The following is a 26,293-nucleotide window of genomic DNA, read 5'->3' on the forward strand; positions in this document are numbered from 1 at the left end:
GGCCAAGTGCTGGTAAATGGGATTAGGCAGGTAGGTCAGGTGTTTCTCATGTCGGTGCAGACTCGATGGGCCGAAGTGCCTCTTCTGCTGTGATTCTGTGAAGTGTCCCACGCTCACTTTAGCTGCTCTCTTTTTATATGCCCATCGAAGCTCTTGCTGTTTGTTTTTATATTTCTTGCCAGTTTACTTTTGTAATTAATTTTCTCCGTCTTTATTAGCTTTTTAGTCACTTGCTGCTGGTTCCTAAAAAAAAAATTCCCAATCCTCTGGCCTACCGCTAGTTTTCGCCATTTTGTATGCCTTAGTTTTTGATTGGATACTCTCTTTGACCACCTTTGTTAACCACAGGTGGTTCCTCCTTCTCATTGTGTCCTTCTTTTTGACTGGGATAAATTTTTGCTGAGCATTATGAAATATCTGCTTAAATGTCTGCCACTGCTCACCCACTGACCCTCCCCTTAGTCTATTTTCCCAGCCCACTTTTTTATACCTCTGTAATTGCCCTTGTTTAAGTTGAGGACACTGGTTTGAGACCCGAGTTGCTCGACCTCAAACTGAATTTGAAATTCTACCATGTGATCACTACCCCCTCGAGGATCCTTACCTATGAGATTTCTATTAATCCTACCTCATTACACATCACTAGATCTAAAATAGCCTATTCCCAGGTAGGTTTTGCAACGTATTGCTCTAAGAAACAATCGCTGATGTACTCTACAAATTTACCTTCCATGTTACCCCTGCCAATCTGATTTGTCCAGTCAATATGCAGATTAAAATTACCCATGACAATTGTAGCGCCCTTACACATCTCCATTATTTCCCGATTAATACGCTGTCCGATAGTGAGGCAGCTCTTTGGGGGCCTGTGGACAACTCCTACCCATGACTTCTTCCTCTTGCTATTCCTTATTTCCACCCAAATTGATTCCACATCACGATCTATTACACCTAGATCACTACTCACCACCACACTGATAGTTTCCTTAATTAACAAAGCTACCCCACCTCCTTTTCCTTTTTGCCTGTTTTTCTGGAACATGGAATACCCTTGAACATTGTGTTCCCAGTCTTAGTCATCCTGCATCCACGTCTCTGTAATAGCTCTCAGGTCAAATCCATTTATATTTATTTGTGCCGTCAACTCATCCATCTTGTTACAAATCCTGTGTTTCTCACAATTTCAGGAACGTAACTTCCATGTATCATGCAATAGGATTTAGTAGTACAATAGTACATCATTCAAATCTTAAAAAACATCCATTGCTTAAAAAAACACTTTTAACGTCTTTACGGTTATATTTCCAGGTGCTGTTTTAATTTTTTTACCCGGATATGATGAAATTGTAGGGCTCAGAGATCGCATACTCTATGATGATAAAAGATTTGCAGATAATTCTCACAAGTAAGTTTTCAAAACTGATATCATGTAAAACTTCTAGAATCGTAAATTAAATGAATGATATAATTTATATGAATTGATTTCCTTATATTCCAAATAGTTTATTTACATAGACTGTATGTTGGAATGTGTTGTCTTTCACATACAGTAGGTACGAATCAATCAGTGCTAGATCATAGAACCTTAGAAATTTATGGCATAGAAGGAGGCCATTTGACCCAACAGGATGAATTTTCTTTGTTAGTTTGCCATCCCAATGTTTTCCTCATTTCTGGGTCAGGAATCTGTAAGTGGGTGCGGTAGGATGTTGGTCGTGATCTTCCTGGAGGGGCCAATTAAGAAGCTGTCTCTGGGAGCCTGTCCAATTAATGACAGTGGATGGCAGACCAGAGAATCGGGAGGTCCAGTCAGAGGGCCTATAGTGATGTTCAGCTGGTAGCCCCTCCGTAGACCTGGCCGTTTTGAGGCACCCTCTGCAGAATAATAAAATGGTAAAATATAATTTTGGCTACAGCTGCAAAGGCATAATTGAGGAGGGTGGAATCCCTCCACCTGATGACTAGGGCCACAACTGTGGCCCTCTGATATCTACAGCATTGGAAGGTAGGAATTTAAAGGAGATACCCACAGTCTTGTGGCCTGTTACTGGAAGGCTGCCACCATCCAGCAGCTGGGCTTTAGTCTCAGTGGTGGGATGGGGGGTCATTCACTGTTGAGAAGATCCCAATGTGTCAACGATTTCTTCCCAAGTGGGCATTTAATTACCTGTAGCTTTCAGGAGAGTAGCCGGTGCTGGTCAGACCTTGCCTCCAGCAAGATCACTCAGAGGTGGATTGCGTTGGGGTCCACACCAATGTGAGATTGTCTAATTTTGGTTCCAGTTCTGCCACCAAACCCATCACCCAGGGCCAGAAACATTCAGTCCTTTGTGCCTGCGCTGGGCGAAAAAGAGCAATCACACTTTCGTTACTTGGTCCATAGCCTTCTATGGTTATTCAGGGCATATCCAAGTACTATTTAAGTTTGTTGAAGGTTTCTGCCTCTACAAACTTTTCAGGCAGTGAGTTCCAGACCCCACCACACTCCAAATGAAATATTTTCTCCTCAACATCTCTAATCCTTCTACCAATTACTTTAAATCTATATTCCCAGGTTATCGACCTTTGTTCCAATGGAAATAGGCCCTTCCTATCCAAATGATCTTGACAATTTTATTCAATTAAGTTCCCCCTCAACCTCCTCCATTTCAATGAAAATAACTCTAGTCTATCCTACCTTTCCTCCTAGCTATAAAATTCCAGTCCTAGCAACATTCTTGTAAATCTCGTAAGTACTCCCTCTAGAGCAATCCTATCCTATCATAATGTGGTGACCAGAACTGTATAGGCCTAAGTAATGTTCTTACATAGCCTCCCTGTTTCTACATTCTGTGCTTCAGCTAATAAAGGAATTTGCCACCTTAATCATCTTATCTCCCTGTCCTGCTACCTTCAGTAGTCCATGAACGTGCACTCCAAGGCCCTTCTACTCCTCTCGCTTCTCAGCATCTGACCATTTTTGATGTATTCTCTCCCCAAATGCATTACTGTACCTCACTCCTCTGGATTGAATTCCATTTACCAATTTTCTGATCAGACCATTGGTATATTTGAAGTCTACAGCTTTCTTCCTCACTATTGAGCTCGCAGCCAATTTTTGTATCATCTGCAAACTTCCTAATCATGCCCCTTATACTTAAGTTTAGCCATAAGACATAAGACATAGGAGCAGAAATTACTAGGAATACTCAGCAGGTCAGACAGCACCTGTGGAGAGAAACAGGGTTAATGGGTAGACTTTTATAGCCCTGTCGTGGCAAGGGACAGAACCGTAAAATGCAGTGAGCCATTCAAAAACCCATTGACTTCTGCGGGACCGTAAAATACTGGTATAAAATTCTGCCCAACACTTTAGTCCTTGACAACACTTATCAATCAATGTCTCTGCATATATACGAGCCAGATCTCCTTCTGGATGATTGATAATAGCAGATAATTCTGTTTCCACACCCTTTGAAAATAATTCCACTTCTCGGTAATGTTTTTAATTCATTCATAAGAGGTGAGGATCACTGGCTAGGGCAGCATTTATTGCCCATTCCTAATTATCCTTGAAAAGGTGGTGGTGAGCTGCCTTCTTGAACTGCTGCAGTTTGTGTGGTGTAGGTACACCCACAGTGCTGTTTGGAAGGGAGTTCCAGGGTCTTGACTCAGAGAGAGTGAAGGGACAGTGATATATTTCCAAGTCATGATGCTGTGTGACTTGGAGGGGAACTTTCAGGTGATGCTGCTCCCATGCATCTGGTGCCTTTGTCCTTCTAGATGATAGAAGTTGCAGGTTTGAAAGTGCTGTTGAAACAACCTTGGCAAGTGACTGCATTATATTGTGGAGATGGTACACATTGCTGCCAATGTATGCAAATGATGGAGACAGTGGATGTTTAAGGTGATAGATGGGGTGCCAATCAAGCAGGCTGCTTTGCCCTGGATGGTGTCAAGTTTCTGTAGTGTTGTGAGAGCTGCATTCATCCAGGTAAGTGGAAAGTATTCCATCACACTCCTGACTTGATCCTTGTAGATGGTGGACAGGTTTTGGAAAGTAAGGAGGTGAGTTACTTGCTGCAGAATTCCCAGCCTCTGACCTGCTCTTGTAGCCACGGTATTTGTATGGCTGATCCAGTTAAGTTTCTGGTCAATAGTAACCCCCAGGATGTTCATAGTGAGGGATTCATTGATGGTAATGCCATTGAATGTCAAAGAGAGATAGTTAGATTCTGTTTTGTTAGAGATGCTCATTGCCTGGTACTTGTATAGCGTGAATGTTACTTGCCACTTATCAGCCCAAACCTGAATGTTGTCCAGGTCATGCTGCATATGGACATGAACTGCTTCAGTACCTGAGGACTTGCAAATGAAGTGGTACTGAACACTGTGCAATCCTCAGCAAATATCTGCACTTCTGACCTTATGATGGAGGGAAAGTCATTAATGAAGTAACTGAAGATGTTTGGGCCTAGGATATTACCCTGAAGAACTCTTGCAGTGCTGTCCTAGGGCTGAAATGATTGTCTCCAACAACCACAACCATCTTCCTTTGTGCTAGGTATGACTTCAAGCAGTGGAGAATTTTCTCCCTGTTTTCCAGCTAGGGTTCCTGATGCCACACTCGGTCAAATGCTGCCTTGCTGTCAGAAGCAGTCACTGTCACCTCACCTCTGGAATTCAGATCTTTTGTCCTTGTTTTGACAAAAGACTGTAATGAGATCAGGAGCTGAGTGGTCCTGGCATAACCCAAACTGAGTGCCGCTCGATAACACTTTCGACAACACCTTGCATCACTTTGTTGAAGACTGACAGTAAACTGCTGGGCAGGTAATTAGCCACAGAGTGATTTTGTCCTGTATTTTGTGGACAATTTTCCACATTGCCGGGTAGATGCTAGTGTTGTAACTGTACTGGAACAGCTTGACTAGGGGCTTGGGAGGGTTCTGAAGTAGAAGTCTTCAGTACTACTGCCGAGATATTGTCAGGGCCTTTAGCCTTTGCAGTATCCAGTGCCTTCAGCCATTTCTTGATATCACTTGGGAGTGAGTTGAATTGGCTGAAGACTGGCATTTGTGATGCTGAGGACCTCAGGAGGAGGCTGAGATGAATCATCCACTCGGTTCCTCTGGCTGAAGATTGTTGCAAATGCTTCAGCCTTGTCTTTTGCACTGATGTGCTGGGCTCCCCCACCATTGAGGATGAGGATACTGTGGAGCCTCCTCCACCAGGTAATTATTTAATTATCCACCACCATTCACAACTGGATGTGGCAAGACTGCAGAGTTTTTTTCTGCTCCATTGATTGTAAGATCATTTGGTCCTGCTTCCACTGTTTGGCATGCATGTAGTCCTACGTTGTATCTTCACCAAGTTGACACCATGTTTTTAGGTGTGCCTGCTGCTGCTCCTGGCATGCTCTCCTGCACCTCTCATTGAACCAAGGTTCATCACTTGACTTGATGATATGGTAGAGTGAGGAATATGCCGAAACATGAGGTTACAGATTGTGGTTAAGTGCAGTTCCAACCCATGAATTTATCCAGGCATCATTTGAGTCATACAGCCTATGAAAGTCACATAACAAAAACAAAAATATCTGAAAAACTCAGCAGGTCTGGCAGCATCGGTGGAGAAGAGCACAGTTAACGTTTCGAGTCCTCATGACCCTTCAACAGAACTAAGTAAAAATAGGAAAGGGGTGAAATATAAGCTGGTTTAAGGGGGTGGGGGGGTTGGGACAAGAAGAGCTAGGTAAAGGGCCAGTGATAGGTGGAGATAACCAAAAGATGTCACAGACAAAAGTACAAAGAGGTGTTGAAGGTGGTGATAAAGGTGCCATGTTCAATCTCCAGTCTGTGCCGAATTAGTAGGTCTCATCTGTGGAGAGATTATTATACCTCATTATAAATATATTAGCATCCCTGAGTGAAGAAAGAGGGGGAAATTTGGCCATATTCAGTTGCATCACAGACGACATAATTCTGCTTTGTGTGATGTATGCACACTTGGGGCAGAATTTTACATTCTGCGAGTGGGTGTGCGCCTGACCCGATTGGGCATAAAATTGTGAGAGATGATGTTGGGCGAGCGTCCTGACGTCATAGCGCACTTGTGTGATATTTCGCTCAGTGGGCCCACGCAGCAGCCGGAAGTGCGCCTGCCGGCAATTAAGCCCGTTAACGGTGCAATTGAATGCAAAATTCCGTTAAACGTCCAACCTTACAGTTGGCGGATGAGCCAATCGCCAGGCGGCCTTTACATTTTTCATGTGACCTCATCCAAGGTCGGGATGAAATCTCCCATTAGGAAATAAAATAAAAAGAAATATTTGGGGACAGCATTTTTATGAGATATGCTTTCAGATGCTTGATTGTGCTGCATGGACATTTTTTTCAGTTTTTTTGCGCTTTCTTTTATTATTTGGAGGTCGGCAGCTCCCTGAGGCAGTTGTCTTCCTTCAGGGAGCTCGCTCAAAGCACTCGCCCGCAGTGACATCGTCGCTTGCCCTCTTCCCGCCCCCACTCTGACAGCGCTGAGCTTTTCAGTGCACATTGCACACTGGTTGGCCGTTAATTGGCCAGCCACTGTGAAATCGCGGTCAGGGACTGATCGTGGTTGGGGGCCCGTTTCCCGACCACCCCCGGGCTCGCCAATCGTGCATGTCCAATGAGAGAAAAATTCAGGCCTTGGACTTTCCAGCAGGGATCATTGGATGGTGATCAGGATTGGGAATACTGGCTATTTCCACTTTACCTTTCCAACAGATTTTGGAGACACTCTTATTAACTCAGGATAACTAACTGAGCGCAACCCAGGGATCTATCCAGGTGTCTCCTGGGCCAGTGCTACATTGAATTAGTGCATTTGAGCAGCACATTCATCAGTGGAGGCTTAAATATTCACTATATCGGTACTTGCAGCACACAAAATACATTGCCAATGTAGGCATCCAATATAACAGGATACATTTCAAGCATCGCTTTGATTAGATTGTTACAAGACATCAACATTGTTTTTTGTCACTGAAGTTAAGGGACAATATGGCTTGGGTTTTACTAGGACATTGGAGATGGGCTGGGAAGTGGGAGGCATGGTAAAACATTGGCAAAAGATGTTGGGGTGAGGGGCGGGGGGAAACCACATATGTTGCCGCCTCCAGTACCAGCAGCAGGAATTGCAGCAGATCAGCCATCCGCCTACTAGAGGCATGCGGCCAGTTAAGCAAATTAATTGGCCTATTGATGATCATCTTACCAGGTTGCCGGTATTTCACTAACATTGTAACAGCTGCCTGCAATGTGGGGAGCCGACCAGCGGCATCGAGACAGAGACCCAGCACCTACCCGGGTTGGCCTCCCTTTCCGGAGGTTCCATGGCCCAAGGAAGGGCCTCTCAGTGGCAATTGCCTCCCTCACTGCCCTGATGTTGCTGCTGGAGAGTCCACCCCTCTGATCACCAGGGCCTGCTTGCCTGGCCCAGCACATCAATAAATCACTTACCGACCCTTTGAGGTCACTTGACCATGGAGGTGCCTTTTCTTTCTCTTTGCAGCCTCAGCAGCAGCCTGCGGCATTGCGAAGAATACAGAGACGCTGGCACTCTGATTCAGGCCAGCACTCAAGAGAGACAGGTCACCATCCTTAACTCTTTATCTCTGTGTTTAATTGACTGCCACGACTCTTCAAGAAATGCCTACCTTGAAGAAGTATTGCTCTTCTCTCCGATTTCCGTATCTCTCTTTTGCCTTGTTCACCTTCATTGCTTTCCATTTCTCTCCTGGTATTTGACAAGGTGTTTACTAAAACCTGCTTTCACAGCCATATTTCCTTTCTCAGTGACTGTCTCCGACTTACCCCACGTGGATTTCAACTGAAATTCCATCCCTCATGTTTCGAACACACCCAGGATTACAGGTATCTCCGGGACATAAAACGTTTCTCGGACTGCTGTTCCCGTCGCATTCTGAGATCCACACTCAGTGCCATGCGCCGCCATATGAACACACTCGACCTCTTCCTCCAGCAGCACCGCCGCACCCTTTTTCAAAGCTGCACGTGCCCCCAGTTTCATTTTATTCTTCGTCTCATCTGACGCCTCAACAAGAAACTTTTTCTCTTTCTCTCAAGTGCTAAGGAACGCAACCTCCAACAACTCATCGACACTAACACCCATCTAGGACCCTCCATCCCTGCCTGTCCCTCCGTCCCCATCCCATCTTCCAATCCCAGCCCCGGCCGTGTATTCACTATACCCCTTGACCTTCCCCTCTCCGACGCTGAACGTTCAGTGCTCAGCAAAGGACTTAGTTTCATACCCTTACGCCCTCATCTCAATGAATTTCGGGCTCGGCACGACGCTGAACTCTTCCGCCGCCTTCATCTCCGTGCTCACTTCTTTGGGCAAGAGTCCTCTCCCCGTTCAACGGATCCTTTTACCCACCTCCAATATTCTCCCTCCACCTGGACCCCTCCCTCTGGATTCTTATCTTCTCTTGATCATTTCATTGAGAACTGTCGGCGTGACATTAGTCGTCTTAATTTCTTTGCTCCTCTCACCCATTCTAACCTGTCTCTCTCTGAACTTGCTGCATTCCGTTCTCTCAGATCCAACCCTGACATTGTCATCAAACCCGCTGACAAGGGTGGTGCTGTTGTTGTCTGGAGCACTGACCTCTACCTCGCGGAGGCTGAGCGTCAACTCGCAGACACTTTCTCCTACCTCTCCCTGGACCATGACCCCACCACAGAACATCAAGCCATTGTTTCCAGGACTGTCACTGACCTCATCTCCTCTAGAGATCTTCCTCCCACAGCTTCCAACCTGATAGTCGCCCAACCTCGGACGGCCCGCTTCTACCTCCTACCCAAAATCCACAAACAGGACTGTCCTGGCAGACCGATCGTGTCAGCCTGTTCCTGCCCCACGGAACTCATTTCTCGTTATCTTGACTCCCCTCTCTCTCCCCTTGTCCAGTCCCTTCCCACATCCGTGATTCCTCTGACACCTTACGTCACATCAACAATTTCCAGTTCCCTGGCCCCAACTGCCCCCTCTTCACCATGGACGTCCAATCCCTTTACACCGCCATCCCCCACCAGGATGGTCTGAGGGCTCTCAGCTTCTTCCTCGAACAGAGGCCCGAACAATCCCCATCCACCACTACTCTCCTCCGTCTGGCTGAACTTGTTCTCACACTGAACAATTTCTCCTTTAATTCCTCTCACTTCCTCCAAATAAAAGGTGTGGCTATGGGTACCCGCATGGGCCCCAGCTATGCCTGTCTCTTTATGGGGTATGTGGAACATTCTTTATTCCAGTCCTACTCTGGCCCCCTCCCACAACTCTTTCTCCGGTACATCGATGATTACTTCGGTGCTGCTTCATGCTCTCGTCGGGACCTGGAAAAATTTATTAATTTTGCTTCCAATCTCCACCCCTCCATCATTTTCACATGGTCCATCTCTGACACTTCCCTTCCCTTCCTTGACTTCTCTGTCTCAATTTCTGGTGATAGACTGTCCACCAATATCCATTACAAGCCTACCCACTCCCACAGCTACCTCGACTACAGCTCCTCACACTTCGCTTCCTGTAAGGACTCCATCCCATTCTCTCAGTTCCTTCACCTCTGTCGCATCTGTTCTGATGATGCTACCTTCAAAAACAATTCCTCTGACATGTCCTCCTTCTTCCTTAACCGAGGTTTTCCACCCACGGTCGTTGACAGGGCCCTCAACCGTGTCCAGCCCATCTCCCGTTCACCCGCCCTCACGCCTTCTCCTCCCTCCCAGAAACATGATAGGGTCCCCCTTGTCCTCACTTATCACCCCACCAGCCTCCGCATTCAAAGGATCATCCTCCGCCATTTCCGCCAACTCCAGCATGATGCCACCACCAAACACATCTTCCCTTCACCCCCCCCCCCCCCCCCCCCCCGGCGGCATTCCGTAGGGATCGTTCCCTCCGGGACACCCTAGTCCACTCCTCCATCACCCCCTACTCCTCAACCCCCACCTATGGCACCTCCCCATGCCCACGCAGAAGATGCAACACCTGCCCCTTCACTTCCTCTCTCCTCACCGTCCAAGGGCCCAAGCACTCCTTTCAAGTGAAACAACATTTCACTTGCATTTCCCCTAACTTAGTCTACTGCATTCGTTGCTCCCAATGCGGTCTCCTCTACATTGGAGAGACCAAACGTAAACTGGGCGACCGCTTTGCAGAACACCTGCGGTCTGTCCGCAAGAAAGACCCAAACCTCCCTGTCGCTTGCCATTTTAACACTCCACCCTGCTCTCCGCCCACATGTCTGTCCTTGGCTTGCTGCATTGTTCCAGTGAAGCCCAACGCAAACTGGAGGAACAGCACCTCATCTTCCGACTAGGCACTTTAAAGCCTTCCGGACTGAATATTGAATTCAACAACTTTAGATCTTGAACTCCCTCGTCCATCCCCACCCCCTTTCCGTTTCTTCCCCCTCCCTTTTGTTTTTTCCAATAATTTATATAGATTTTTCTTTTCCCACCTATTTCTATTATTTTTAAATCTATACCTGTAATGCCCTGTCAGTCTTTCCACCCCACCCCCACTAGAGCTGTACCTTGAGTGTCCTGCCATCCATTCTTAATTAGCACATTCTCTTTGATAATATCACCACCTTCAACACCGCTTTGTTCCTTTAGATGTGACATCTTTTGATTATCTGCTCCTATCACTGCTTGCTTGTCCGTACAACCACCTTCCCCCCCCCCAAACTTCTCTCTCTCTCTCTCCCCCCGCCCCCCACCACCACCACCTTAAACCAGCTTATATTTCACCCCTCTCCTATTTTTACTCAGTTCTGTTGAAGGGTGATGAGGACTCGAAACGTCAACTCTTTTCTTCTCCGCCGATGCTGCCAGACCTGCAGAGTTTTTCCAGGTAATTCTGTTTTTGTTTAAAATGGAGTCCTGCCCGTCGATGGAAATGGCAGGTTTTCACACCATACCTTCCAGAACCCGCCTCAATATATATTCACTCCCGGAAAACACGCCATTTCCATGGTGGGCAGGCTGTCATTCGGCTGTTCGCCATCATCCCACTTTTGCATCACGCCTGCCACCATCTTTAAAATGCAGCTGACAGCAAAGTGCTCATCGCCACCAGCTCACCACCGCTGCCTGGGAGACATGGTGAGCAAAAGCAAAAAGACCGTAGACCCCGCTTCAACTACGGGTCCCTCAAGAGACTGCTGGATGCCTTGGAGGCCCGCCAGGTTGTGCTCTACCCCTGCCCTGGCCACAGGCTGGATAGCAATGTCACCAACCCGGCTTGGGAGGCGGTGGCAGTGTTAGTCAGTGCCAACGCCCTCCTGAAGAGGACAGCCGTCCAGTGCCAAAAACGGATGATCGATCTCTTCCATTCCACCAGGGTAAGTCATTCTTTTCATCACTCCCAACTCTCTCACACTCAAACCCATCACATACCCACAGGGCTTTCACTCGCTGCCTGTGCAAGGGACATCACAATTCACTCTTTCATACACACCATCATTGTCCTCATCCCGTCCATGGGACCACTCACCACCCATACAGGCCAGGCGTACATATTATCTGGCCTGGCAGGCGTCCTGATAAACTCTCCCCATCTCTGTCCATGCAGGACGGATAAACACGCTCACAGCAGGAGGGAAAGGTCGTAGACGAGTGGAGGGATGCAGGAATTCCAAGCTCTCTCAGAATTTGAAAACAGAGCCATCCAGCTGGCCGGCGATGACCGGGACAGTCCTGTGCTGACGGTGAGGTCGGCGCTGCTCTACCAAGTGAGGACCCAGCAATGCAACATCCATTAGACAACCATGCAGTGAATGATGTGTCCTCTTTCACAGGCCACTGCCATGCACTAATTATCTCTCCTTGCTTTTGCAGGCACATCTGGGAAGCAGCAGATGGAGTCCATGACCCAGAACCTCCAAGCAAGCTCCAAAGAAAACTCTGACGAGGAATCTGAAGGCATCCTCCCTGAAGAACCATCACAGCGCTCACCCACACCCTCTACCAGCGCGCACACTCGGTGGGAACTATCTTTAGAGTAGCCTCGGGATTACAATCTGGTGAGCACGTCGCACTTTCTGATCCACAGCAGGCAGCGACAGTGTCCCCGGCAGTCGGAGGACTGCTGGAGGCCAGAACGTTGCTGGGTCCCAGTCAGATGATGATCCTCCGGACTCGGCCATGGCATAGCTGCTGGATCTGCAAAGGCAAGCCAGAAACATCAGGAAGGGATGGCCACTGCACTCCTCAGATTGCAAGGCACGTCGGAGGAGTCTGTCTGTCTTCAGGCTGAGGTGATAGCTCTGTCTTTGCAACGCACTGAGGTCAGCACTGGCCGGATGGCGGCTGCCATGGAGACCTTGGTCTAGGACGTCATTCCTGCACTGATGCGCAGGCTTAATTCCATCATTGATGCCATAGTTGGCCTCCACCAGTGTGTACGCGAGAGCGGTGCTAGGCAGCTCGATCTCACTCCAGCTTCCCCTTCCTCTCTGAGTCAGCCAGGGGCCCTTGGGCACCCATAGAGAGGAGGATCAGCAGGTGCACGCTCCGGGGCTATCCACCCAGGTGACCTTGGGAGTGACCGACCCACCTGATTCTCCCCCTTCCTGTGACCTCTGCAGATCCAGCTTTACAGGCCGAGGAGGGTGTCACTGTCACACAGCAGGACCCCAAAAGCTGGCCAGGGCCCTCCAAGCCTTGGCCCTCCAGAGGACGCCCACCAAAGTCATTGCAGACAGGGCGTCACAGTCAGCAGGCTGCCTCCACCTCAGCTGTGGATGTCCGGGAGGCACCAAGCCAGTAGCGGCAGGGTTAGGACAGTTAAGGAGAATTACTCTTTCAGAGTCAACCAAATAAACTAAATTAACTAAATGAAAGACAGAATAAACACAGCCCCTAAATTAGGGTAACTAAAACCAAAGACAGACTTTAAAGGAAACTTACAAACATCAAATCAAAATGTGATTAAGAGGGTCGATAAAGCACCCCAGTCCCCGCAGTGCCCACCGGTCACGGAAGGCTTTGATGGTGCCGGCAGACACCGCGTGCTCCTTCTCCAGGGACACCCGGCAGTGAACGTAGCCGCGGAAGAGGGGCAAACAGTCGGGTGGGACAACCCCCTCGATCGCCCACTGCCTGGACTTGTCAATGGTTAACTTGGCCAGGCCCAGGAGCAGGTTCATGAGGAGGCCCTCCTCCTTCCCGGCCCCCTCTGCACCGGGCGCCCGTAGATCAGGAGCGTGGGACTGAAGTGCAAACAAAACATTAATAAAAGATTATTTAAATAACTGAAAATGGAGTGTAGCCTACAACATCCTACATAAAGGTAAGGAGAATTAGTTGCACGGCTTGGGCACAGATGTTAATCACTTGTACATACTGTTCACTATTGTCAATAAACTCCCAAGAATGTCTCCCTGCCTATGGCTCCTTATTCTGATGATCAGTGTTCTTGTCACTCAGATGTGAAACTTTTCTGCACAAGATTAAAGGCAGGTGTCTCCGTCCAGGGCCTCTTCCCTGTGCTCTCTGCAGATTTCAGACCACAGTGATGGTTCAGCCTCACACTCACTGGAAATATTACTGATGCCTGAACCTCGACAGTGCTGGCCTCGCTGCCAGAATGTAGTGGGCAGGCGCCACAGAGTTCTCTTGTACTCTTTGTGTTCTCTTAGCACCTTTAAGGTGGGGCTGGCCCCCCATCACACCAGCACCTGCGACTAGCGATGCTGTGCCCCAGCTCCCAAAGGGTTGAGGTGCTGAAGGCGGACACAGCATCAGATGCATCTAAAGTTTCATAGCTGCATCTCTGAGATGGCCCTGATCATGGAGCGCAAGCTAGCTTCCCTCAGCCAGACAGGAGTCAGACATTCTCTGAAGCTATGTGAAGATCAATGGAGTCTCATCACTGCATGTTGTTGTCATTTTCCTGCGATCGGGCGGCTATTAGGGCCTCCCCTGCATCTCCATAACAGGCGCATTCCCTCAGAGGGTGTTGGCGCCGAGATAAGGCAGATTGGAGTCAAACGTTCGCAACTGTGATAGGATCTACGGTGACACCACACTGCAGGCCGTCAGAATCCTCCACAAATCTGGCAGCTATGAGGGCCTCCCGAGTGCACTGCCTTGTCTAGCCAGTGTGAGAGCCTCATCCCTGTTGTCGCCACCACTGAGGACCCCCTCACCCTCATCTCCGTCAGTGTCATTCTCATCGGAGGAGACATTGCAGCTCCTCCATCTCCTCCTCAGCCAGCTCCTCGCCCCGTTGCAGCACCAGGTTGTAAAGGGTGCAGCAGACGACGATGATGCGTGACACCCTCTGCAGGCTCCACCAGACCGGTCCAGGCACCAGAAACGCATCTTCAGCATCCCGATGGTCTGCTCCACCAAGTTGCGAGCTGCTGAATGAGCCTCGTTATAGCATTGCTCTGCTGCAGTCTGAGGCCGCCACATGGGTGTCATCAGCCACGACCCCTGTGGGTAGCCCTTGTCCCCAAGGAGCCAACCCTGCAGCCTCTGTGGACCCTGGAAGACTGCAGGGATCTGGCGACTCAAGATGTAGGCGTCGTGCACAGTCCCTGGAAGCAGTGCGCATACCTGCAGGATGCGTTTCTGGTGGTTGCATATCTGCCTGCACATTCAATAAGTGGCAGCCCTTGCGGTTGATGAAGTCCACTGAGTGTAGCGATGGAGACCTGAGTGCCACATGAGTACATTCAATCGCACCCTGCACCTGTGGGAATCCCGAGATCAGGGCGAATCCAATGGCCCTTGCATCCTGGCTGTCCCGGTCCCGGGCGAAATGCACAAAGTTGTGTGCCGTGGAGAAGATGGCATCCATGACCTCGTGGATACATTTGTGGGTGGCGGATTGTGAAATCCCACAGAGGTCACCTGCAGAGCCCTGGAAGAAGCCACTGGCCTAGGAATTGAGCGCCGCAGTCACTTTCACAGCCACTGGCAATGGATGCCCTCCATGTCCCCCTGGCGGCAAGTCCTGCAGTAAGTGGCAGATGTGAGCCACCAGGCCCCGAGACATGCGCAGCCATCAGCGACACTGATTCTCAGTCGTCTGCAGGAATGGCAGGCGGCGTCTATAGACCCTGGATGTCGCTAGGCGCCGACCAGCCACGGCTCGCTGTCACTCCTGGGCAGCGTATGCAGGAGCCCTTGCTGCCCCTTCTTCATGAGGTTGCTGTTCCTGCCTTTGCACAGCCAGGTGCCTCAATCGCTCTCTCCTCCGTCTTCTCCATCTCTGTAGGCCATCAAACACACAGCTAGGTCACCAGGATCCATGATCCTGATGTGGTCCTCCTGCAGCATGAAAGAGAGAGGGAGACGTGATTATCATGGCTGCACTTAGCACCGTTCCTGGCCCTGTGTCACTGCCCCTTAATGCTTCCTGGAGAGTGCTGGTCACCCCTCGGATGGCCAGAGATGAGTGTGCTGCATGGCTGCCCTGTCAACCTGTGACATGGGGGACACTGGTCCAATCTAGGATGCTGAGATTGCAAGGGACTGTGAGCGCCTCCAGCAGTGAATCCTACATGGCCAACATTGGTGAGGAGATTGTACTATGTGTACAATCCAACTGCTCTGCGGCCCAATAAAGTGGTGGCGGACTTGAAGTCTGTACCTGGGGAGTGGGAGGGGTGGGGGCTAAGGTATGGAGCACTTGGTGGCCCTTTGGTGCTCCTGCAATGCTTGCACGGGCGGGCAGGCTTGGAGCCTGACCCCAATCATATCACTGTGGCTGCGCCTGTGCCTGATCTGTCTTAGTTGCAGAGGCATGGCCAGTTTATACAGGTATCCCAAATGCGTTGCCATTTCCCTTGCTTACCCTGCCCCCCCACCTCGATTGCCTGTGTGCGGGATGCAGCGCCAGGGCAGCACTTGACCACCTCCCCCTCCACCTTTGCAGTCACTTCCGAGGCTGGCCAGCACATCAGTCAGCCCCCAACCCTCAGCAGTCACCTCCATGGCTGGCCAGCACTTGCCCCCAGACACCCCCCACCTCTCAGCAGTCGCCTCCGAGGCTGGCCAGCACTTGCCACCGGGCACCCCCACCCCTCCGTAGCCGCCTGCGGGGCTGGGCATCAGTTTCCCCCACCCCCCAGCACCCGAGGCCTGTGAACAATGGGCGAGCTGCGGAGAACGATGCTGCTCATTCACCTCACTTCCCCCAAAGTGAAGGCCACCAAGTGCATGCCACCTACGTGCTGTTGTGAAACACATCAGCGTGCTTTCCCGCCGACGTGGACGGACGATACAGCAGGGTTCCAAGAGTCTGGCGGGATGGCCTTTTAATTGTGTGCTAATGTATTACAATTAGCTCCCCGCCGACCGATTGGCGAGAAACGCAGCCCGCTGTTGGTGGGCTGAGCAGTAGATCGCGACCTGCTTTCATGCCATCGTGAAATGGGTCCCTCCGTATTTTCCATGCACGCCACCTATCACACCCGCCACCAGCGGGCTCGGAAAATTCCACCCGAAGTTTTTGTAGGTGATTGTTGAATCGGAAAAACAACAATTAGATTCTTATATTAACGCATTTTACCATATACTAGAGCTACAGTTGCTGGGTATCAGTCATAATTTCTGTTCCCAGTAAATGGGGCTCTGATGTTACTCAGGCAGACAATTAATAGACAGCATTGCCTCTATGATCCTGTGTTAAGAGACGCTTCTCCTTGGTCTCCATTTTGACTTCTCCAACTAGAAAGCCCCTTTTATATCCTGGATTCTTGGGATTTGGGGGCCCTCGCATCTGATCCCAGGTTACTTAATTCAGTTAACTGCTGGGCACTTGTAAGTTGTTACCTTGGTTGCTCCCTCTTACATATATTGTAAGTCAAAGTCTTGTTTCCAACGCTGCAGATTTGGGTGTCATATTACAGATTTACTCTGAATCTTATCCTGGTTTTATGATCTTTTGACAAATAAAACAATTTTCTTTGCTCCCTGGAGGAAACCTGGCTGATTCTCCTGGGCGAGGGAAAAGAACTGAATCTAATTGTAATGTTTCTACTGCCACCCTCAATGAGATCAGCTAACTCAACTTGGGTGGGATTCCCTGCACCTGCCCGCCACTGGGATCTTCCAGCCCCGCTGCAAGTCAGTGGACTTCTGACTGGGGCGCAGCCTCGCCCATGGTGGGTCCCACCCACAACGGGGCAGGAAAATCCCGGCGCTTATGTCAGAATGGCTAAGTATTGCAGTAGGTAATACATTTTACCCACTGAACTACCAAAGGAGGTGTCATCAAAACTGTTTTAAATAAATGTAACTTCATTCTTGACCCTTCACTAGGTTCAGTATGAAAGAATTACATGAGAGAACACTCTGGCTTTGTGATTTAACTTTGCAGTATGTTTATTGGTATTGAATGTTTGGTTGATATTTTCAAAATATTACCAACAATGGAATATAGGACCTATTTGAGCTCCTAAATATAAATTTAAACATTATAAACCAAACAACTAAATTGAGAATTATCTTAAAACTAATCATAAGCTTACTTTTGGAATTGTTCACAAAATGTATTGCATATGTAACGACAGCATCTCTATGTTTATAATGTTGTTTTTGAATATACAGAAAATAATCAGACACATTCAGCTGCTTTGGCAAGATTGAAGTCAGATATATGTCTAGAAGGATAGCAATAGAGAACATAGTAGAATTAGTCACATACAGCATCTGTGGTGTGTAGATAAATAATCTCTTAAATATCAGTGAAGCTGATATAATGAATTATTTTCACAGATGCGCAATCATAATATATACCTTTATAGAATTATTGTTTTTTAACTCATTCACGGGATGTGGGCTTCGCTGGCTGGGCCAGCATTTATTGCCCATCTCTAATTGCCCTTGAGAAGGTGGTTGTGAGCTGCCTTCTTGAATTGCTGCAATCCATGTGGGGTAAGTACACCCACAGTGCTGTTAGGAACCGATTTCCAGGATTTTGACCCTGCAACAGTGAAGGAACGGCGATGTATTTCCAAGTCAGGATGATGAGTGACTTGGAGGGGAACTTCCAGGTGGCAGTGTTCCCATCTATCTGCTGCCTTTGTACTTCTAGATGGTATTGGTCGTGGGTTTGGAAGGTGCTGTTGGAGGAGCCTTGGTGAACCAGTGCATCTTGTAGATGGTGCACAATTCTGCTACTGTGCATCGTTGGTGGAGGGAGTGAATGTTTGTGGATGTGGTGCCAATCAAGCGGGTTGCTTTGTCCTGGACGGTGTTAGGCTTCTTGAGTGTTGTGAAAGCTGCACTCGCCCAGGCAAGTGGGGAATATTCCATCACACTCCTGACTTGTGCCTTGTAGATGGTGGACAGGCTTTGGGGAGTCAGGAGGTGGGTTACTCAGCGCACGATTCCTAGCCTCTAACCTGCTTTTGTAGCCATAGTATTTATATGGTTAGTCCAGTTCAGTTTCTGGTCAATGGTAACCCCCAGGATGTTGATGGTGGGGGATTCAGTGATGGTAATGTCATTGAACATCAAGGGACAATGGTTAGATTCTCTCTTGTTGGAGATGGTCATTGCCTGACACTCGTGTGGTGCAAATGTTACTTGCCACTTATCAGCCCAAGCCTGGATATTGTCCAGGTCTTGCTGCATTTGAACATGGGCTGCTTCAGTATCCGTGGAGTCATGAATGGCGCTGAATGTCGTACAATCATCAATTAGTATGCTATCTTGGTATATTGAAAAAAATGTTTAAATTTATTTCATGCAGGCGAATATCTAAACAATGCAATACTTTTTTCTGTCTCAGGTTGCAAGTTTTTATGCTTCATTCAAACATGCAGACATCTGACCAAAAGAAAGTGTTAAAAAACCTACCTAGTGGAATTCGTAAAATTGTGAGTTTAAAATAAAACCCCAGAATTAAGCTTTATTCTTTCATTCACTTAAAGCACAATTGATCCTTCTGTCTTATTTCAGATTCTTTCCACAAATATTGCAGAGACAAGTATCACTGTCAATGATGTGGTATTTGTCATTGATTCTGGGAAAGTGAAAGAGGTAATTTTAATTGACGAACATCAAAATATATCTATAATACTATGAACTTAGGAACATTTAATTGTTTCAATTATGTTTTTGTTTCAGAAATCATTTGATGCGCTGAATTCTGTCACGATGTTAAAAATGGTATGGATTTCTAAAGCGAGTGCTGTCCAGAGGAAGGGAAGGTATTATGACTACTTTTGCCATTTTAAACATATTTGTAAGAATGTAAGGAGTTAATTACCTTAGGCAAGCTATCCATCTATGACATTGACATCTACCTGCTAATCAGGTAAGTCTTAGCCTCAAAAAATAAGATAAATCTAAACCAATTGCTGCCCTATAAATATCCCCCAATCAAGATAAAAGTCATGAAATGGGTGACATCAAGCAAAATGTATTCACTCATAATGTATTAATGCGTAGTTTGGGTTCCACATGTAACACTCACCTCTCAATGTCATTGTAGCCTTGATCCTGATGTGGATGAAAGAGCTGAGAGTAAAAACAAAGTGCTGGAAAAACTCAGCAGGTCTGACAGCACCTGTGAAGAGACAAAAAAGTTAACTTCTCGAGTCCAATATGACACTATTTTGAAACCCAAAGGAGAGTCATATTGGACTCAAAGCACTCACTCTGTTTTTCTCCATAGATGCTGCCAGACCTGCTGAGTTTTTCCAGCACTTTGTTTTTATTTCTGATCTCCAGCATCTGCAGTATTTTGCTTTTATTTTCTTCTTAGGCAATTGCTTGGGGTCGAAGATGACTTGCTTCCACACTAAAAATGAGTTCTCAGGTGACTGAAGAGTCCAATGCGTGACCTACAGTCTCTCTCACAGGTGGTGCAGATGGTGGTAGGGGGAACGGGTAGGTGGGGTGTCTGGGTTGCCACGCACTCCTTTCGCTGTCGACGCTTGGCTTCAGCTAACCATTGCGAAGAAACTCGAGGTGTTCAGCTCCTTGTGGATGCTTTTCCTCCGCTTCGGGCGAGCTTGGGCCAGGGATTCCCAGATGTCAGTGGGGATGTTGCACTTTTTCAAGGAGGCTTTGAGGGTGTCCTTGAAGTGTTTCCTCTGCCCTCCTGGGGCTCGCTTGCCATGTTGAAGCTCCGGGTAGAGTGCTTGTTTCAGAAGCCTCGTGTCAGGTATGCGGGCGCAGTGTCCGCCCAGTGGAGCTGATCAAGTGTGGTCAATACTTCGATGCTGGTGATGTTGGTATGAACATGAACACTGACATTGGTGTGCCTATTCTGCCAATGGATTTGCAGGATCTTGCGGAGGCCTTGCTGGTGGTACTTCTACAGAGTTTTGAGGTGTCTGCTGTACATAGTCCACGTCTCTGAGCCATATAGGAAGGCGGGTATCACTACTGCTCTGTAGACCATGTGCTTGATGCCGGGTTTGAGGCCCTGGTGTTGAACCTCATCGTCAGTGGTCCCGGTCCTTGTTGACAGTGGGCTCCCAAGGTATGCGAAGTGGTCCACGTTGTCCAAGGCCTCGTCGTGGATTTTGATAATCTGGGGACAGTGCTCCATGGAGGGGGAAGGGGCAGATTGGTAGAGGACCTTTGTCTTACGGATGTTTAGTTTAAGGCCCATGCTCTCGTACCCCTTGGTGAAGGTGTTGATGATGGCTTGGCGCTCGGTCTCCGAGTGTGCGCAGACACAAGCATCGCCTGCATACTGTAGTTCAATGATGGTGGATCTTGGACCTGGCCTGCAGGTGATGGACGTTGAACAGATTCCCGCTTGTTCTATAGTTTAGCTCCACTCCAGCAGGGAGCTTGCAGAGGGTGAGATGGAGCATTGCGGCAAGGAAGATCGAGAAGAGCATTGGTGCGATGACACAGCCTTGCTTGACCGCAGTCCGAACGTGCATTGGGTGTGTGGCGGATCCATTGGTCAGGATCACAGCTTGTACATCATTGTGGAGCAGACACCCCTTGTGGGATAAATGAGCGCCTCGTGACCCTTCGGCTCACCCTAGCCCAGAACCAATGCACTACAGTCCTCAGCGCATATGCCTCAACACTAGATGCTACAGACGAGTGCAAGGAAGAATTTTACTCCAGCCTCGAACGGCCTGAGTCCCAGCAGACGATAAGCTGATCCTCCTTGGCGACTTCAACGCCAGAGTTGGGAAGGACACAGACCTCTGGGGAGGTGTAATCGGCAGAGAGGGGGGTAGGGAAATTGAACACCAGTGGTATCATGTTCCTGACAAAATGCTAGAATATGGCCTTGTCATAACCGACACCTTGTGCCGTCAGAGAGACAAGTACAAGGCCTCATGGCAATACCCACGTTCCAAGCACTGGCACCTGCTCGACTCTGTCATTGTCCGAGCGAGGGACCGCAAGGATGTCCGTATCACCCGTGCCATGACAGGAGCCAACGACTTCTGGTCGGACCACTGCCTAATTCACTCTGTAATCAACATCAGTGTAGCCCCAAAGCAGCAACAGCAACAGAAACAATGCCGCAGGAAAATCAACATTGAGGCACTCTAGAACCCCGATGAGAGAGCCCTATTCAGCCAGTGCCTCACTGCCAACCTTGTGACTCCCAGTGTCCCAGAGACAGAGTGTCCACAGCGTTTGGTGTGCCCTCAAGGCCTCCATAATCAGCACCTGCGTAGAGACGCTTGGTCACTCGGCCAGGAAACACCAAGACTGGTTCAATGAGAACGATCAGGAGGTCCAGGAGCTGATAAGTCTCAAGCGCAAGGCATTTCTGAACCTGAAACAGCAACCCAGCTCAAGAGCAAATGAGCAGCTCTACAGGCGGCTGAAGGCTGAGGTACAGCAAAAAAACCCACGACCTAAAGATCAGATGGTGGGTGGAGAAATCGTAGGAGATCCAACAGTTAGCGGACAACCATGATGTGTGAGATTTCTTTAGCGCAGTCAAGACCACCCATGACCCAAGATCCAAGCCCCTACTCCACTCCTGGCCAAGGACAGAGAGGCAGTCAGTGCATGCTGGAAGGAGCACTTCGAAGATGATCTTAATAGAGACTCTGTCTTCAACGCGAGTGCCCTTGACTCCATGCCACAACATGCTATCCGCCACCGTCTCAACACAACCCCAACTAGGCACAAGGTAGAAAAGGGCCATTCGACAGCTAAAGAACAACAGGGCATCAGGAACAGATGGAATTTAGTTGAAACACTAAAGCATGGCGGGGAAGCACTATTGGCACGAATACATGGCCTCATCTCCCTTATCTGGATGGAAGAGAACATGCCAGGAGACCTCAGCGACGCCGTAATCGTGACCATCTTCAAGAAAGGTGGGAAGTCCGACTGCAGTAACTATAGAGGAATCTCCCTGCTGTCGACCACAGGGAAGATCATCGCAAGAATCCCCCTCGGTCACCTCCTCCCTGTGGCTGAAGAGCTCCTCCCAAAGTTGCAATGCCGATTCCGCCCACTAACGGGCACAATGGACATGATCTTCACCGCCCGGTAGCTGCAAGAGAAATGCAGGGAACTTATAGCACCAACCCATGTACGTGGCCTTCTTAGACCTCAAAAGCCTACGACACTGTCAACCGCGAAAGATTATGGAGCATCCTTCTCCATTTCGGCTGCCCCCAAATGTTTGCTTTTATTTTAGTGCTGACACAAAGGATGTTTGTTGTGGTTATCGTTGGTACAAGTGTTCTTTGCTGTGCTGAGGCCGGTTCTCCAGTCTTTAGCTCCTTCATCAATGCCCATCTCTTCGTCAAAAGGTTAGGATTGGGGATATTTACTGATAATTCCACAGCGTTGAGATCTATTCACAACTCCTCCAATAATGAAACAGAAAATTCTGGAAACACTTAGCAGATCAGGCTGCATCTGTGGAGAGAGACACTGAGCCACATATGCTGTTGCAGATGTGCCCTGATGAAAAGCCATTAGCCTGAAACACTAACTGTTTCTTTCTCCACAGATGCAGAATATTTCCAGCAATTTCTGTGTTCGTTACCAGAGATGCTATCTGACAGGCTGTGCATTTCCAGCATTTTTCTACTTGTACTTCAGATTTCCAATATCTGCAGTATTTTTCTTTTCCTTTGACAATAGCATGTATGGATGAGATGAACATTAGGTTCCGATCACGAAGGGGCTACTGTTGCACTCAAGGTGGTATAGTCAAATATTGGGCAATAATACCATGCCCCTAGACGCAATATGCCGATACTGCTTAAGGAAGTGATTAGCATTCGGAGAATATCAAAGCAAGACTTCAACTTATAGCACTGCCCTGAAGAATATCAGTTAAACATTGCTTTTCCTTTGAACAACCAGGTGTTGACTGATTTGAATGATTTCCAAAAAATTTGCTGAATGTCTTTTATAAATTGAGGTTTTGTGGAATATTAAATTGTTCAAAACAAAGACAAGGATAGTTTGGCTCTTCTCACTTGTTTAACCACACTGCTTTCCTATTTGTTTATAACAGGGCGGGTCGCTGCCGACCAGGAATTTGTTTTCACCTGTTTAGTAGGTTACGATTCCAAAACCTGTTAGAATTCCAGACTCCAGAGTTGCTGCGGATGCCACTGCAGGTGTGTGGTTGCTTTATTGTTCATGTAATGTTTTTTTCTAATGTATAACTGTAAATGTTTTTTTTGTTGTACCCGAAGAGTTAAATGGAGTGAATTTTGAGTTAAGTCACCAGCATTATTTACAAATGTTTTTTTGCCAGAAAAAATGGGCACTGAAAATTGTTCTTTTCTCATGCAATTACTATGTATTATATTGGACGAGCCTGTGAAAGTATTAAAGCATTATTCTCACTCTGTTGAATTAACTATCTGTAAACAGACATCATAAAACTGACCATTCCAAACTTTGGTTAAATTTATGCATTTGCATGTTTGTATATCCTTAGGAACTTTGCCTACATACCAAACTGCTCGCTCCAATCAATTGTCCAATTGCAGACTTCCTTGCAAAAGCACCTGAGCCTCCCCCTTCACTTATTGTTAGAAATGCTGTTCAGATGCTCAAGGTATGAGACATTTATCATCTTATGAATGAGGAATAAATTTTAAAATATAGGAATATCAGGAACCCATTTATTGTACAAATTTTCTTTCCAGACTATAGATGCCATGGACAGCTGGGAAGATCTAACAGAACTTGGTTACCACTTAGCAGATCTTCCTGTGGAACCTCATCTGGGCAAGATGGTTCTTTGTGCTGTAGTTTTGAAGTGCCTTGACCCTATTCTCACTATTGCCTGCACGCTAGCCTATCGAGATCCATTTGTTCTACCAGCACAACCTTCACAAAAGCGTGCTTCCATGTTGTGTAGAAAGCGTTTTGCTGCAGGAACATTCAGTGATCACATGGCTCTTTTAAGAGCTTTCCAGGTGAGCTTTTGGAATCTTTATGGCCCCTGAATATCTTGCATTCGCAATCAGGAGTTCAGAACCTCATTGTAATGCTAATTGTTTTTTAAATATGAAATTAATATTTATTTACGTCATTCCCTTCTGAAATTCCTGCCTTACATATCTGAGGAAATGTACACATAACAGGTGTATAATGTACTACTTTGTTAATTAAATGTAACTAGCATGCTTATTATGAATTGTACTCTAACAACAGAGGAAATAGCTATATCTCCATGTGTTTGGTGTCATATTGTGAAAATTTGGCATTCCTAGATTAATTTTACAAAAGTTAATTGTCATCTTAATTCAATTTACATTTACCTGTTTTGCCTTGATGTTCAAGTGTTGGGTGCATTTTTGATTCCCAATCAGAAATTTGTGTTTGAATGTCGGTGTTGTAAGTTAACAGTTATCATATCAGGAGCAGGATTTTCCCCTTTGAGTTGGGAAGCGAGTCAGGTCACTCGCTGGGTTCTCGACTTCCAAAAGTCAGCCCATTCATTCGGACTTCCCATCTTCCAGAGTTGGGAGCAGGCTGGAATAGTGGCTACTGCCTCCCAGCGCAGGCCCGAGGCAAGAATGGAGGCAGGAAGATGCTGAGGCTGGCAGATTAGAAGGTCCGCCTCCATTCAGTGGGACATTGGCCCAGTTTTCTGCATGATTATTACACCTCCTAGCCCCCACACTCGTACATCCTCCATGCCCCCAGGCCCCAACCACAACCTGCATGCATCCTCCATATCCATTCAGCCATTATCTTTTATCTTGTGCAGGAACGAAGGTTTCACATCTGAGCGACACGAACACTGCTCATCACAACAAGGAGCCGTAGGCAAGGAGACATTCTTTGGAATTTATTTACAATAATGAACATTAAGTGCAAGTGATTAACACCCATGTCCAAGCTGTGCAGCTACATCTTTTTAAACTTCCTAACCCTGCTGCTACACCTTGGTGCCCCCCTGACATCCACAGCTGAGGTGGTTGTAGCCCTGTCTGTGATGACCTTGGTGGACATCCTCTGGAGGACCTCTGCCTGCTTTCGGGGTCCTGCTGTGTGGCAGTGGCACCCTCCTCGATCTGTGGAGCTGGAGCTGCTGGTGTCACAGGAAGACAGGATTCGGATGGGCCAGACCCTCTAAGTCACCTGGATAGATGGCTTCAGGGTGTGCATCTGCAGATCCTCCTCCCAACGGGTGCCCGAGGAACCCTAGCTGACTCCTTGAGGAGAAGGGGAAGCTGGAGTGAGATGGAGCTGCCCGCACCCCTCTTGTGTTGACACTGCTGGAGGCCAACTATGGCGTCAGCGGTGGAATTGAGGCCACACAGTTGTGGAGGACTGATATCCTGGACCAAGGCCTCTATGGCAGTCGCGATCCTACCAGTGTTGACCTCAGTGCATTGGCATGCTGGCGCTATCACCTCAGCCTGAAGGCGGACAGGATCCTCCATCGTACCTTGCAATCTGAGGAGTGCAGCGGACATCCCTTCCTGATTTTCCCGAGCTTGCTTTTGCAGCTCCAGCAACTGAGGTATGACCGAATCCAGAGGCTCCTCATCTGACTTGGACTCGGCAGATTTCTGGCCTCCAGCAGCCCTTCGAGTGCTGGACAACAGGGAAGTCCCTGCCACCGCCTGCTGTGGATCAGACAGTGCGACGTGCTCACCAGATTGTGACCCCAAGGCTACTGTAGAACTAGGTCCCACCAAGTTGTGTGTCTTTGCATTGGTGGAAAGTGTGGGTGAGCGCTGTGATGGGTTTCAATTAGGGTGTCATCAGATTCTTCTTCTTCTGCGATGTCTTCAGGGCTTGAGTTGAGGACTTGAATCATGGACCCCTTGGCTGCTTCACAGATGTGCCTGTGAAAG

General features: G+C 48.0%; 1 protein-coding gene across 3 annotated transcripts in view; it reads left to right on the top strand.

Moving 5' to 3' along the window:
* ythdc2 (YTH domain containing 2) overlaps window positions 1–26,293 on the top strand; it is a 188,957-nt gene that overhangs the window by 74,281 nt on the left and 88,383 nt on the right. For all 3 annotated transcript variants that reach the window (XM_078566322.1, XM_078566327.1, XM_078566335.1), the window contains 7 exons: window positions 1,309–1,405; window positions 18,802–18,889; window positions 18,972–19,052; window positions 19,140–19,222; window positions 23,485–23,590; window positions 23,917–24,036; window positions 24,128–24,400. In XM_078566322.1, the coding sequence (XP_078422448.1) occupies window positions 1,309–1,405; window positions 18,802–18,889; window positions 18,972–19,052; window positions 19,140–19,222; window positions 23,485–23,590; window positions 23,917–24,036; window positions 24,128–24,400 (848 nt within the window). The remainder of the gene's footprint in view (window positions 1–1,308; window positions 1,406–18,801; window positions 18,890–18,971; window positions 19,053–19,139; window positions 19,223–23,484; window positions 23,591–23,916; window positions 24,037–24,127; window positions 24,401–26,293) is intronic.

The sequence above is a fragment of the Cetorhinus maximus genome, chromosome 2, assembly GCF_964194155.1.
Source record: "Cetorhinus maximus chromosome 2, sCetMax3.hap1.1, whole genome shotgun sequence".
Taxonomy (NCBI): Eukaryota; Metazoa; Chordata; class Chondrichthyes; order Lamniformes; family Cetorhinidae; genus Cetorhinus; species Cetorhinus maximus.